Below are 16,367 nucleotides of genomic sequence, written 5' to 3'. Positions count from 1 at the left end.
ATGAATCAATTAGATTCGGAACAACTTGCCTACATTAGACACCTTTTATGACACCTTTTATATGCGGATTATCCGATTTATGACATTCCACGAATCTTTGACCTCCTCACCTCCGCTTCGAATGTTCCTCCTCTCTTTCCTTGGCACCATCTCTGTATTCTTTAATTTAAATTCCTCGCTTTCTACCTGTTCAGTGCTCTATATTTAGATTTTTTCCTCTCCTTTTTTTGCCGTGCCAAAACTAAGTTTCTCGTTCGATCATTTACATTTTACATTTAAGCGATGCAAAATATGAGCAAGTTGCTGCTCCACAGTTGAGATTCTCGAGAGGAAGAGGCCGACCGAGTGATCAATTTAGAGAGAGAAAAAAAAACTTTTGTAAAGGTGCGAATTCCTGGGATATCAGGTCAAGGCTCTGGGAGAAATAGCGCAAATGATGTGATATGACCTATCGGTACGCGAGTTCACTCGCGAAAAATTTTATTTTACTTGAGGAACTACCACGAGGGAAGAATACAAAAAATGTGACGACTTTCATAATAACTGTATTTCACAATTATTTTTTTTCAACTGAGCGTGAAAGCAAAATTGCGTACAGTGTTGGCAGATTGGAGCAATTTTGAACGAAATAATTTGGAATTCAAAGAATTAATGAATTGAGGAATTAGACATCTAGAGGAAAACACTGCCGATAAAATTAACGGCATCAACGATGTGAACATTTAAAAGTGAAAATGAATATTTACAGTGAATCAAACAAGATTTTAGCGTATTGATCCACGCTTTGTCAAGAAATTTTATGTTGGACAAGGGATTGAAATATTTGAGCCCATTTTTTCCAACAATTTTTCTCAGTGGTGGGGTCATTAAAGAAAAATATGATTTTGTGATATGTTTTACGTGTTACAAACACGCGATTGGTAGAAAAAGTCATCCGCCAAAAATGTTCCGCCGCAAATACTTTACTACAAAATTTGAAAAAATTTTCAAAATAGTGTCAACTCGGTTGCAGTAACCTAGAAAGGACGGACCCGATATTTACCTTTAACAACAAAAGTTAATTTGTCCATCGTTTAAATGTCGAATTGAACTTCAAAGCTTTTCCTAAACGGCGCGAGTGGCGGTATTATGCATTTTTAATCCATTTATATCCACATACTCAATAATTATAAAACTATTAACAGTTCATTGAATATGGAGAGGCTTTTAAATAAATGGAATAGAATTAACTCATATCTAATTTACTCTTCAGTCCGTGGATTTGTGAACACTCGAATTTCAAGTGTCAAGTGCAGGTATAAATTGAGAGAGATATAAAATCGCACAGTTGCCATAATTTTGGGGGAAAATATATAGGGACGGAAGTCTGGTCATAATTTTAAGACCATCATAAAGCAGTCGACAAGGTTCAGATGAATTCAATCACTACCTCATTACACTTCTGAAACTATATCCAACTAGAAATATTTCAACAATTAAGAAACTAGGAATTTGAATGGAATAATGATGATGGTGGGGTGGGCATAGCCGACACTACCTCTTCCCACCTGTTCTCAATCTCCCAATAATTATAAATTAGCAAATTCAAAAACAATAAAATATTTTTATTTTTAGCACGGGTCTGAAGCAAGGCTTGGTGATATAACCTATGGCTCAAAATGTGGGCACATGCAAGATTCTCAGAGAAAACTGTACCTTTTCGTCTTTGAGGTGGATCCGAACTTTTAATGCTGCAAATCGATAAAAATGGATACAGGCATGGATGAATATATACATGATAAAGGTTAATCATTTATTAATGTTGTCCACAACATAATTTTATTTTTTCAGAGATGCTTAAAATCAAGTCGCCACTTCGCCTCGTTAGTAAAAAATACCATGACAATTTCTAATAATAGTGCCTACTTGTTAAATGTTGAATAAAAATTAAAGACTGGCAACCTCGATTATACTTTAATCTTCTAGTAGCTTCTCGTTGGGCTTCGAAGGTTCTTCCTAAAATCTGTTAAAATCAACGTAAATAAATAACTTAAGTGCCTTTGCAACAGATGGCGCTTGAGTGCTTGTGCAAATATTCGGCTAAAGCACGAGAAAGAAAGAAAAAAACCCTCCCTGCTGCTTCTTTTACTCGATAGAGGCAGAAGCGCAGGTTAGGTTAGGCTGGCAAAGAATTCGAAAAGATTATCTGGACTGGACGAGTGGCTGTCATTTTAAATATGCTGAATGGCAATGTCAACAAGATAGCAGGAACTACATACTTGTGTACGCACCTATTCATACAAGAATTGTTTCTTCAAATTTCAGGTTAATTACATAATGCTCCCTCTCGCCCCCTCTATCCCTCATCTTACTCGATGGCCGCTAGTCCCTCTCTTTCTGATGAACGGTGTACCACATAAATCACGGTTACGTCACTGCTACAATTAAAACAGCTGTAAATGAGAAGATTCTCCGGACCCTTCTCATATTCCAATGAGCGGAAAGTTTCTGCACAGAATTTAGCAATAATGCATTTTTTTTCTCTTATTTATCACCAAAAATAACGTCGAGCAAAATTTTTTGCCACCAGTGCGTCGTCCATTAACGTGACTGTCAGTGTTCGAAACTCACCTTTGAGTTTTAGGAGCCATGTGGCGCATAAAGCCCGATTTTTAGAGCGCCATTGGAGATTTTTTAGGGACCAAATCGACTTTTTGCCTGTACGTTATGGCGCATTTAGTGGAAAGTTAGACAAAAGATTTTTTTCGGAACAGAACCAGTAAGTAGCTGTAACTTGGGGAAGAAAAATGCACTAAGAATGAAATCGTGAAGAATAGAAAAATCTTTCACTTGTAGTGCTGAAAATTCCGAGTTTTTTTTTAATTCAAATAGATTTGTTTTTCTTTCTTCCTATGAAAATCCAGATTTTTCGAGGGCAATTTTTAGCGGCCACGTTGGTGTAGATCCCTCATTTTTTAGGCGCCATGGTCAATTTTTTAGGCGCATTTGGCGCGTTGGCGCCTGTGAGTTTCGAACACTGGTGAGTGTACAAAACGTCGCGTTGGAATTGTTTCTTGTAAGAATAAAGTTTTGTTTCACTCATAACTGAGTATTGCAAAACGAGCAATGCATTTAAACGTCATTGCCGAGCACATAAATAAAGCCCCTTTTCCCCGCACGTCAAATGCTCTCAAAGCTCATTCCATCATTCGGTCATAATACAGTCATTATAATCATAAATATATGATCAGTGTTGACTTCTTTGCGCTCATTAGGATGCTCATTGCTCGGTTGCGGGACAAAGCGTCGCTCCTATGACGTAAGGGCGTATCTCGATTTCCGCATGAGCCCCAGAAAGCATGGATTCATATGTGAAACAAGGCTCATTTGCAAATTCAGATACGCCCTTACGTCAGAGGGACGACGAAAGGACCGCAGGAAAGCCGTCATGAAATATGATCGCGGCTGCAATGATTTCATAAATACGTAACTTAATAAGATATGCTCACACATGTAAGAATAATTGGAGTAATAAAGTTTTTCACACTTAGTGGAACGTAGAAAATTAGCAATAAGGGTATACACGTGTAAGCACGGTAGCACCAGCGAGCGGGAATGCAACTTCGTTCTCGGGAGTTTGAATTATTCAGATGGGCAACTTGTAACTTGTAAAACTAATAGTGGGGCTTTGCTTGAAACCAGTATGATAGGTATATTTATGGGCATTGGTAGGTACAATTGGTACACTGTTAAAAATCAATGATTTACTCTGACAATGAGTGAATAGCCGGCGTGAAAAAAAAATCCAGCGCGAATTTTTTTCCTGCGCGGAAAATTTTCCCTCCAATTTTCAGATAATTTTCTCGGCAATTTCACCCAAAGCTCCTGAAAATTTCAAGGAAAATTATTCATACCTTTCTTCAAAAATAACTATTTTCTGAGAAGAAATTTGGCAACTCTCGAATGTTCATACGGCGTTCCAGGGCCGGATTAAGGGGGTGGCCACATGGGCCACGGCCCATGGCGGCAAAATTAGGGGGCGGCAAATTTTGCAATTTTTTTAAATGCAGGTACAAAAAATCGGATTCAGAAACAAATTACAAACAAGAAAAGGTGACAAAATCTCTTATTTTCTGAGAGTTCATTAATTTTTGATTTTGTCGTATTCCGGTGATACAAAAGACTGCGCACCTTTAATTAGTTGTACAAATTAAAAAATTAAACACTAAAAGTGGCCCGAAACTGTATGTAACAAGGTGGAGAAATGGTGCTGGGTCCACACCATTTCGCGGGGAAACAAAGCCAAGAAATACCAAAAATTAAAATTAGAGTCAAAAATATAATTAAATAAAATATAATTAAAAATATAATTAATATAATTTAATTAGTTGAGTTAAGAGAGAAATCAAACACGAAATTTGGCCTGGAGCGACGCGGCGCAAAGAGAAATGATGACGCGGACTTGAGATGAAAAGGATAAGTCCTCGACGCGGCGGTCGGCATGTAACACATTATAGCGCCTACAAGACTGCATGAATACTTCACGCATTGCGTCAAACACAGTACGGTCAACAGCGGTCGGCGCGGCGTGAAACGCACAGTGCCTACAAGACTACATGAATACTTCACGCATTGCGCCAAACACAGTGTGGTCAGCGCGGCACGGCGCGGCGGCGGAAGTTAAAATTATTAAACCACATTTATGTCTGTTTTTTCTTAATTTTTTAGTTCATTTCTTACAAATGAAAGGCCTTTTCTCCACAGAGATAGGTTTACGGAACTGAACTTTCGCGCGAAGTTCCGTGAACTTTGGTTAGTAGTGTTGACGGGGCTTACGCAAAAAATGTGTTCAACACGAGTGAACGCGTCTTATGCACCCTTCTCCCTCCGGCACGTTCACTTGATAGTTTTTATTGATGTTTCAAAATGAATGAGAAGAGGGCGGCAAAATACAGGCGGCCCATGGGCGGCAAATAGGTAAATCCGGTCATGCGGCGTTCTTCCTTAGCACGGCAGTATTGGCCTATAGTTTTATTTTTGTTGTCACAAATGGGGGTCCATGGGTCTTGATATATTTTTTGTTTCCTGGTCGAGAGAGGGGTTGAAACCACCCCGTAACGTCCTAGGCTTGGTGCTCATTGTTTCCAGCCTTGATTACCCGGTTTCTTGTGTTTTTAACATAATTGTTTTCTCAGAATCATGAATTTGAATGTTTCAGATGACGAAGAGCCTGTCCCCCCACTCGGGCGACAACGATGTCAGCCCGGAGTCTCCTCAGCCTCGCGAGACGATGGCGTCGGTGTTGCAGGCGACCCTGGGCGTCCCTGAGGAAACGAAGCGGAGGGTGAGCATATCCCTGGACGCCATCCAAGCCGACGAGCAGAAGCACGGGGATCACAGCAGCCCCAACTCCATAAACAGCCGATACCAGTACACAAATCCCTCCTTCACGTCCTCCGAGGGCGGAATCAACGGATCTGGACCGCCTGGTGCTTTCCACAAACGACCTTCATGGGCAGGTAAGACCTTATTTTTATAGAGTACCTCTAGCGATGTATTCTGCCGTGCTAACGAAGAACGCCGTATGAAACTTGAGGCGTTGCCAAATTTCATTTTATAAAACACGAATTAAATTTAATTAAAGATTGGAATGCGCAAGGCAGGAAAGCTATCGCGATGCTAAATGGGGTTCTCTGGGACCAGTGTATCTCTAAGGAGACTAAGAGAAAAATTTACAACGTCATCGTGAAGAGTATCGTAACTTACGGGAGTGAGGTCTGGCAACTCAAGAAAAGAACTGAAGACATGCTTAGGGCAACCGAGATGGACTTTTGGCGAAGGTCTGCTGGGATATCGAGAAGAGAGCGTATCCGCAATGAAAAAGTACGCGAGATAATGGGTGTGGAGAAGGACATCGTGCACGATATCAGGTCCAAGCAGTTTTGGTCTGGTATGGACATGTGCGAAGGATGGCAGATGATTGGTTGCCCAAGCAGGTCTTCGATTGGGTTCCTCCTGCAGCCTGATTGTTGAAATTGTTTGTTTGTCGGGACGACATAGATGACATAGGTGAAAAGACGGAGCGTGATTGGTCGGCTATGTCTTATCGCTACTTTGTCGTGCCTTTGTCAGGTGAAATGAACGACATACTTTCGGGAACTTAAGAGGTGCCGTTAGCTTGTCGTGTGTTCAACCCGACATAGGCATGACAAAGCAGCGATAAGACATAGCCAACCAATCACGCTCCGCCTTTTTACCTGTATCATCTATGTCGTCCCGACAAACACACAATTTCAACAATCAGGCTGATGATCTCTGGGAGGATAGGGGGCAATGGCGATTGGGCGCCGCAGAGCGCGAGGCGGCACTATAAAAGCAATTTCACCGAAAAGTCCTAAACTTTTAAGGGAAAATACTCATAACTGTCCTAAAAAATGAACATTTTCCGGATGGAAATTTGGCAACTCTCGAATGTTCGTGCGGCGTTCTTCCCTAGCACGGCAGTATTAAAAGGAAGGACTGCCATTCAAAATTTAATATTTTCCCCTCTGCGATCCATCCAAAATTTTAAGTAGCCAATAAGTAGCTTTCTTAGACGTAGGAATACTGTTAAAATTTCGACGTATTAGGTCAATTAACAAAACATTTATCGGCGTGATGCGAGTTATTATCATATTATTACTAACCCAGAAACGCTATTTTCTTAATCATTAATTGAATTTGGAATCGTTCAATATACATAGATGGTGAAACAACAGAAATGCGGATCTCAGCTTGCAACATTCCAGACTTCTTCTCATGCTCTATTTTCTACATAGAAAACTACTAAACGTCACATCTTGAAAATTTCGGTAATTTTTCTTCGCTGTATGGAGGATATGTCTTGTGAAATTTTCAAGTCATGATGTTGGTTCAGTCCATATTTGAAAATAAATTAAGAGCGGAGTTTTCAAAGTACCGCGACCGAGACTCGCATTTCTGCAGTTTAACCACTGCGCCGCATGGTGGATCGAGTCAATAGGAGAGGTTGGACAAACTTTGGAAACTTTAAAAGATTATGACTCCGTTTATACAAAACTTTGACGTTCTAAAAGTGGGACCATTGGTTTCCTCGTGAAATTTTCTTCTAGAAGCACCTCTTAAAATTTAAAATGTAACGAAATAAACATCAAAATTTGCAGTTTTAGTAAAAAATTTCATGTCAGACCTCTCTAATTGACTCGATCCACTGTGCGCTGCGCCGATGCGGTCGCCATATTCCTCGTACATAAAATGACGAGAAAACATTTAGTGTGATGCTAATTTTCCCAGGCTTTCTGGTGGTCCATTATCCAATGAGCACTGGAAAAAAAATACATTGGATCGAGAGTCCAGACTCTTAAAAACATCGACAAGAAAAAATACTATTTATTCAATCGGATTTTTGCTTAAATCAAGAACCAAGCCTCTTAATTTGAGCGGATTTCCTTTTGATTTAAGCTTAAAACTGATTGAATCAAGATTATTTTTTCTTGTCAATGTTTTCAAGAGTCTGGACTCTAGATTCAATGTGTTTTTTTTTTTTTTTTTTCCAGTGAGCAACAACTCTAATTTTGGATGAGAGATGATCGATACGTATCTTTAACAAGGTGTCAGACTGACAACGAATTTCAGGTGTCAAATGAAGTGCGTCCCATTCATTTATTTGATAGTCATCTACGGGTGAAGACAGCTCGTGTGATCGCAATGATTGCAAGAGAAGCCATACCGAGTGGGCCTCACTTGTACACCTTCTTGAGGAAACTACAGATAAATTCATGATTGCGGAATGTACATACTCACGCTAAGAAAATAAGTTATTACATCGCAATGCTGGGCTCATTGGCGGATCCAGCAAATTGGCAAAATTGTATTTTCTCCATTTAAACCTATGGAAATGTATCGAATCATGGAGGGGCCAGGTGCTCCGACAAGAATCGATTTTTTAGCATATGTTTCAATGGAGAAAATCCAGTGTTGCCAAATTGCTGGATCCGCCTCTGGCTGGGATGAATAATCCGTTCGAACAATCCAAACTATGGTATATTAACACTAATCGTGTTAAGGAGCACTATTTGAAGCAAAACCGGTATTGTCGTGGATGTGTCTCTCCCCGCTCCGAGGGCTGTACTATGAGATAATGCACCCTAAAAAAATGAATATTTCAGACGACGCGTTTTGTAATTTACGATTAGATATGGAATTTCAAATCATTGCAAATTAAGAAAAAAAAATGAAATTATTATATTATACATTATGAAATCGATAGCCAATTAAAGTGCGGAACCACGTATATCTACGCTAACGCTTTGTGATGCTGCAGACTTCCCGTAATACTTTATTTTTTCTTTGAAAAACTAGGCAATTTAATTTCTTGAAAACTTCCTTGATTTTCTACTCTATTAGCAGAATAATCTGTAATTTCAAGCTATACTTAGTCGACTTGTTCCTCCTCGAAAAAATAAAACAGTTATAGGAACGCTGTAACATTAATACGTGGTTTCACACTTTAGCCAACGATATATATATTATATATATTATTATTATAAAATAATTATCTCAAAACTGTTTGGGAGGCGTTTTAAATATGTTATTCTAACAATAATTGTTACTTTTCCAGACTTAGGTAAAAGTTGTATGCACAACTCAAGCAGAAAGTCATATTCTCTAGATGATACAGACAATGAAAAACAAGAAGAGTAAGTTGAACCTTTACCTACAATCATTTTTTCAGGTTCTATCATTGCGTGTAAAAAGATCGAACTTTTAAATTAAGCTTAAATGTTGACCAAGTCATCTCGAGGCTTCTAGAATAATACAAGAACACGAGTAAGTGGAAGTGAAGGGGAAATGTCAACTTCTCACACAAGATCTCTTGAAGCGACATTTCGTATTTTTTGTGACCTCATATTCACCGACGTATGATTGATAAAAAGTAAAGGCTGAGTTTGAGGAAAGCAGTCGAGACACTTGATCGAATTAAAAATTTGAGGATCAAGTCAAATAAGATTCAATTTATTGACATTTGATAACTTATTGGGAAGCTGAAGGAAACCTGTGGTCTTCGTCATTAATAAATTCTACGTAAACAAACTTAATCCAAGTTAGAATATGTTGATTCCCTGCAACTATATATAGTCATTATCAATCGATACGCTTCGTTGAACTTTTGAAGTCATGTGGTTGTGCTCTCTCCGACAGCTACCGATCACCACGCAACACCACCAAGCATTATTGACAGAAGCAGGATAGAGGAAACAAATTCCAATACTAATACTGACTTCATCATGATTCGTGGATGGTATAATTAAAGAAGCACAGACCAGCATAATTTTCCTGTCGTCTCTTCTTCTCAATCAAAAGCTTTTATTTCTTCTCTAGCAAAAAAAAGAGTGGCGGTGTCTGAATTTTCCCAATACCCCACGCAACCAGTAAATTGGCCCTGAAAAGTCCTTTTTCGTGATTTTCAGGAAAATTGTACATCTAAACCTTCAACCCCCCCCCCCCCCTCCCCCATTAGAAATGTTTGATCATAGACCCAAGACCCAATGATGATGGATAAATGTAGAAACAAGTAGTCGAAGAATTTAAACACCAACATTTAGAAACACTCAATAATAGGATTAAGAAGACGGGGAACCAATTAAGCCTAAAATTTAAAAAAAAAACCTGTGTGGATCATGCATTTCGAAAAGTCTAGAAATCACTAGATCTAAAAAACCTAAGATCATATAGATAGAAAAATGCAGGATTAATAACTGTCTGATATTATCATTTATATCGTTATTATTAACAGAAAATTCAGTTTCGGAACCTGCGTTTCCACTTGGGACACATCCAGTGTTCGAAACTCACCTTTGAGTTTCAAGAGCCATGTGGCACATCAAGCCCGATTTTTAGGCGCCATTGAAGATTTTTTTGGGGCCAAATTGACTATTTGCCTATATATTACGGTGCATTTAGTGAAAATATAGACGCAAGATGTTTCTGTAACAGAACTTGTAAGTAGTTGTAACTTGGGGAAGACAAAAGCACAAATGATGAAATCGTGAAGAATAGAAAAAGCTTTCATTTGTGGTGCTGAAAATTTCGAATAATCACCTAATATGAAAATTCAGAATTTTAGGGGGCAATTTGTAGGGGCCACGTTGGCGCAGAGCCTTCATTTTTTAGGCGAATTTGGCGCAATGGCGCCATGTAAGTGTCGAACACTGGGCAGATCCCATGAAACGGCCCGCGGACAGTGGAGACAAGGCCCAAAATAATCCTGTTTTTAAACACTCGTTCACTATGGTTTTCTGGTTTTGCTCGCAGCTCTTGTTGGTTTTGGTTCTGCCTGAAATGTCGACAGAAAGAGGTTGGCCCGGGTTGGGAACCATGGTTCTGGACGAGCGTCTGCCCGCACCCCTTCTGCCCGTCATACAGGCACGTAGCGCGGGTGGTATCACACTTCATCCTCGGCTTCTTGCTGTGGGGCATCCTGTACACGCTGATGGGCCACGACGTGGCGCCAGGCGGGCAGCTCTTCAACATCGCCCTCCTCTGTATATCGGCCAATTTCGGGGGGTGGGTCTTCCGAATGCTCACCATACCCCCTCTTGTCGGAATGCTCCTCGTCGGTATGCTCTACCAGAATATCGGACTCATCGATATACACCCTCCATACGTCAAAGTTGTGGCCACTTTCAGGTGAGTGAGACAATTCGGATATTTACCATGAAATATATAATTATGTACCATTATTCTCTGAAATGTCATGCACTTTCACTCTGTTTTCCTTCTGAGATGATTCGACGGACGCCATTTTTTTGTGTCAGAGCGACGTGCGATATATCGCATCGATTAGTTCCATAATTTCAGCTACTTGTCATTTGTTTCGAATTTTGAGATCGAGATTCTGTTGTCATGAGACTGAGGAACTCATGTACCGAATTTGACAAAGAAATTCAACGTGATAAAGGCGTGGTTTTTTTTAGAGGAAAAATATAGCATTCGAGTGTAGTTTCGATATCAGTATCGGATGCGATATTTTTCCTCTAAAAATACCACGCCTTTATTACGTTGAATTTATTTGTCAAAGGTAAATGAGTTCTTCAGTCTCGTGACAGCAAAATTGCGATCATAAAATTCGAAACAAATGACAAGTAGCTGAAATTATGAAACTAATCGATGCGATTTATCGCACGTCGCTCTGACACAACTGCAACAACGCACAACGCTGTTGACCACACTGTTTGGCGCAATGCGTGAAGTATTCATGCAGTCCTGCAGGCGCTATGCGTTTCCAGCCGACTGCTGCTGACCGCAGTGCGTTTGACGCCATGCGTGAAGTATTCATGCAGTCTTGTAGGCGCTATGCGTTTCATGCTGACCGCCGCGCCGCTCCGTTCCAGGTCAAATTGCGTGTTTGGTTTCTCTCTTAACTCGACTAATTGAAGGTGTTGTCTCTTGTATCATCGAGAGACGTCAAAATTATAAATTACTATACTTTTTCTCTGAGAAAATGAGAGATTTTTTCGTCTTTTCTCGTTTGTAATTTATTTTCTGAATCCGATTTTTTTCTCTCTCTTTTTTTGATACCAACATTCAAAAAGATTGCAAAATTTTCCGCCCCCTACATTTTGCTGCCATGGGCCGCAGCCCATGTAATCCGGCCCTGTTCTTATGGGAAAACAGTTATAGAAAAGAGTTATAGTAAGAAAAGCCTCTTGTTTTTGCAGGAAAATTGCGCTAGTGGTACTATTGACTCGGGCAGGACTGGATTTGGACCCATCGGTGATGCATAAACTATGCGGAACGATATTGAGGATAGGTCTCGTACCGTGGATTGTGGAGGCAGCTTGCGTCTCTTGCGGTGCTTACTGGATCTTTGGCATGCCCTGGCTCTGGGCCACTCTTTTTGGGTAGGTAAGTCAACAGAACCGATTTCTTTTTCATCGGCATTACGTCCTTCTGAATGTAAGAAAGGCTAGTGCGCCTTCATTCAATCGTATCGGCAACACGAATAGCCGTTGAGTGCGAATAGTTATCCAGGCGTTTCCATCGACGCACAGTGAATTGAGAAACATAAAAATGTGTGGTTTCAGTTAAAAAATTTATGTCCGACCTCTCTGCTTGACTCGATCCACTGTGCGGCGCCGCGTTTACGCTGCATTTGTCAACTCAGAGAGAGTGTTCGGAAACAAGTAAAAACTCTCACTGTTGTTCTTGACACTAGGTAGATAGTGTTCAATGAAATTTAATGCGCAAAAAGTGGACAGCTGTGATTTAGGCGTATTTTTACCAGAGGAAACTAAGTGAAAATTAATTGAATCAAAAGGAGCCGCGAACTTAAGATTTGCGTGATTCATAATTCATTTTGGTCCAATCCTTTCTAGCATTGATGCGCCCATTTCACCAAAAAGCTATTGGTAAATCTATAAAATCAAATATTGAATATGTGCTTTCTGTCAGATACATGCCCATAAATTGTGACTCAAGTACTCATATTACGTCAATTTAAATAGGAATGTCCGAATTTATAGAGGAATTTTCAATGCAAATTACCGTGTAGCGTGAAATTGGAAACCCCTTTCGTCTTCAAGAATGTTTTCATTTAATTTAAGAAAAATCGAACTTAAGGATTCACAATTATTCTAGTTGAAAAAGTTTTACCTCTTGGCATTGCCAAGCGGGTAATTCAGCATTTTATAAGTTCATAACATTGTTCTTCTCCATTTAAACCCATGGAAATGTGTCGATTCTTGGAGAGGCCAGGTGCTCCGACAAGAATCGATTATTTAAGACAGGTTTAAATGGAGGGAGTCCGGTGTTGGCAAATTGCTGGATCCGCCTCTGAATAATGCGTTTCTGCAGGTTCATTGTCGAAGTTCGTTTATAGCTAAACACATTTGGCAACTCCGCTCAGGTTAGCAAAATTTCATGAAAAATAAAATATTGAAATTTCACGTGAACATGAAATTCCAGACATTTATGAAAGATACTGAAAAATACCGGTTCCTTTCCATGTTTTGCATCAAAATTTAAAAATTGGGACTTTCTTCTATTTTGTGTGTTTAAGTGCGGGTTGCATACTCTAGCCCCTGAAAAAAATAAAATATTTCACAGCCTCGTGAAATTTCATGAAATATTTCACTGAAATTTCAAATCTTTCATTTCTTTCTTACATTTCATGCAATCCTGACTCCGCTCATTTCGAAATATAACTTTAACGATGAAAACGCAATTCTGGAAGAAGAGCAACTTGAATAACAGATTAAAACATATTATTCTTTCTCGTCACTGCTATAAATATGTGTAAATCCGTTGAAATATCCTGATTTTCGACTCGAGCCCTCGTGTTGCAGATCCGTTGTTGCGGCAGTCTCTCCGGCGGTCGTTGTACCGGCACTACTCAAGCTGCGGGGTAAAGGGTACGGCATAGCCAAAGGGATTCCTACATTGATAATCGCTGTTTCCGGGATTGACGATGCAGCATCCGTTGTTGCTTTTGGAATCCTCTACAATGCCATATTCTCTGAAGGTAAGTTCTACGCCAAACTCTCTGCTCCCGTGTTGCCGAGTGGCGAAATTTCGCCAATAATTTTGTCCATTTCTATTCTATTCTTCATTTTGTGCATGGGAGTCCCATCATTAGCCGTAAGAATAGACAATTTGCTCTTTATACAAGAAAAATACACACTAACTCGAGTAGCATTTTTCGACGGAAAAATCACAATATTTTGCAATTAAGTGGCGATTTTTTTACGAATTTTTGGCGATGAAATCGCTAGGATCATCAAAATCTGAGCGATTGTCCTCGATCTTGTCGCAATTTTAACTTAAACACTTGTTCAACTTTTTTTTATCTTAAACTCGTTTGATGAAATCGAAATTTTATCTCAGTTGATCACGATTTTTGTTCGATAATATTGCGATAATTCCCGTCAATAACATTGTGAATTTATTGCAAATTTATGCGATGAAATCGTAATTTACCGCAATTTTTTAACGAATAATATCACGATAAATCGATGTCGGTATAACCGCGATACATTCTCCAATTAGATAAATCGGACTTTATCGTAATTACAACTATTTGGGAAGGGTGTTTCATTAAGAATGAAAGAAGGCGGTGTCCATTCTTCATAATTTATGAAAGTAAGAGAAGAAGCAATTTAAGATTTAATTGAAGAGAGTCAAAACTGGGTGGGAAAATAATCGCCAATTTCAAATTACTTACTATATAAAACGGAAAAATGGACGTATATAGTCGAGCGAAATTTATTGCTTACCATCTTTGTTGATCTTTGTAATATTTATTCTCATTGTTCTCTCTAAAATTTTGCTCTTTTTCCCACTTTTAGAAGTGGTCGTAATGTCGTTGGTTACACCCACTCTCAAATTATATAAAAAAAAGTTTTAAAATCCTCTGCCAATCAGAGCTTCTCCTTGCAACTTTACTGTCTGCTTGAGCTATCCATCAGACCACTAGACCCGTACGAGTAACTAAATAAGAAAACCTAATCTCTCCAAAAACAATTTTGTCGGAGACGAGTTTTCATATGCAAACCAACGCAAGTACATCACTTCGTCCATTACCGTTTGCCCGGTTAACCCGGAAACAACTTGGTATTTAGATGATTTTTAGCTAGGGTTTAAACTGTCAAACTGCCCTTACTAGCGAGTGATCACAACTAAGAATATTTAGGTCCGGCGGGTCACCCAACCGAAAACTTTGAGAGAAAAAAACGAACAAACCTAAAATTGCCTAAGCTTGGGAATGGCTCGTCGTATGTTTGCACCTCGACAAACATAGACACACCTTCCGCAGTTTCACGCAATGAAAAAGCTAATGGAAGGGAGTAACAGCTCAGGGAAGAGTCGAGCGAGAATGGAGGGGAGGGGGGTCTCAAAAGGTATTTTCTTTCGACTTTATTTTCAATCTATCCGTTGAACTTTCATCGAAAAGTCACCCAAGACCTTACGCCCATTTTTAAGATGCGCGGTTTATTTGGCAAGTTTAAAATTCTCTGATTATTAATAAAAAGTAAGAAGCATTATTTCCAATGTTTTAATTGAAGGAAAGAGGTAGAACAAAAATGTCGGTCAATGTCATCGATTTTTTTCTCGATACCGGACACTCCCTCTCCTTCCATTCATATCGATTGATTCACGCAATTTGAGAATCGCCAAAAATCTGGCAACTCAGCAACCTCACTTCCGGTCATCGATTTGCCATTCAATTAACGGAAGTGAACTGATCGTGACTGAAATTGTTTCGCTGGTATTAAAGCGTTGAGCAGAAGTGGACAGTAAAATGAACTGTATCTCCGGTCATTACTTCATTACGGTACGGTTTTAATGGTTGACACTTAGATGCAGGTCCCTCTGTTCATTGACACACGGACTTTTGACAGGAGCAGGTGTGAAGGTCATTGACGGGGGGAGGGTTCTCCAAGGGGGACGGAGCTTGGGACAGAGTCAACAATAGTCGAACATTCCCCACGCGATGAACTTTTTTGCAAGCATCTAATTGACTTGCTTATGACTTTGTCTGAGAGACGTCATAAGTTGCAGCTGATATAGAATCCAGGGGGCAACGTAACGCCACGCGGCCGCCACGTAGCCCCCCCCCCTCCCCCCCAGGAAACAAGTGCGCGCGTATGAGAGTTAATCTGAATAGATTAGGCTTGTTTAGAGCCTAATGCTTATCGACAGCCGCAAAAATCATGAAAATAGGCCCGGTAGATTTTTAGAAAGAACTGTGACAAGAAATGAAGAAATGGAAGAATTTACAACTTTATCGAGTAATAATAATAATTAAAAAAAAATCCGCGTTATATTTCCAAAATCTGAAAATAGCGGGCGCAGATAGGGACTATCACCTATCAGAGGGCGCAAAAATCATGTAAATCAACACAGTGGAAAGGTAGAACGAACTGTGACAAAAAATGAAAATTTCGGGGACTATAGAGCTTATGGTACCTAAATTTATATTCAAAAAGATGCATTATAAATTTTGAAAGGTACTAGATTGAGAAATACACAAGACTAGACGTGTATTAATCTTTTTCTCATTTTTCTTTTCTTCAATTCTTTAGTAAATTACTCGCCCGGAGTGGACTCAGACTGAGCCTATACCATTCTCTTCGATATTTAAATACTTGTTACTACAGTTCTTTACAAATTTCAACGTTTTATCAATTCACCAAAATTATTATGACTGGAAAAATTTCAATTTTGTGGTGATTCGGCACGATTCAATGACAGTTAAATTAACCCATCTACCTCTATGGCATATCGTTACGAATTCGTAACAATGTATTTTTGGGGTTTATAATTATCGAATCTTGCCCCTCTGGCATGATTTTGCAAAATTTCGTTGGTTT

The 16,367-nt window shown here is 39.4% G+C and overlaps 1 protein-coding gene across 1 annotated transcript in view; it reads left to right on the top strand.

Moving 5' to 3' along the window:
* Nha1 (Na[+]/H[+] hydrogen antiporter 1) overlaps positions 1-16,367 on the top strand; it is a 40,518-nt gene that overhangs the window by 11,161 nt on the left and 12,990 nt on the right. Inside the window, exons 2-6 of the mRNA XM_019052218.2 lie at positions 5,198-5,498; positions 8,618-8,696; positions 10,312-10,686; positions 11,718-11,900; positions 13,344-13,519. Of these exons, the coding sequence (XP_018907763.2) occupies positions 5,198-5,498; positions 8,618-8,696; positions 10,312-10,686; positions 11,718-11,900; positions 13,344-13,519 (1,114 nt within the window). The remainder of the gene's footprint in view (positions 1-5,197; positions 5,499-8,617; positions 8,697-10,311; positions 10,687-11,717; positions 11,901-13,343; positions 13,520-16,367) is intronic.

Source organism: Bemisia tabaci, chromosome 5, assembly GCF_918797505.1.
Source record: "Bemisia tabaci chromosome 5, PGI_BMITA_v3".
NCBI classification, from domain to species: Eukaryota; Metazoa; Arthropoda; class Insecta; order Hemiptera; family Aleyrodidae; genus Bemisia; species Bemisia tabaci.
The sequence above is the reverse complement of the archived record's forward strand: the minus strand, read 5'-3'. Positions and strand labels throughout refer to the sequence as shown.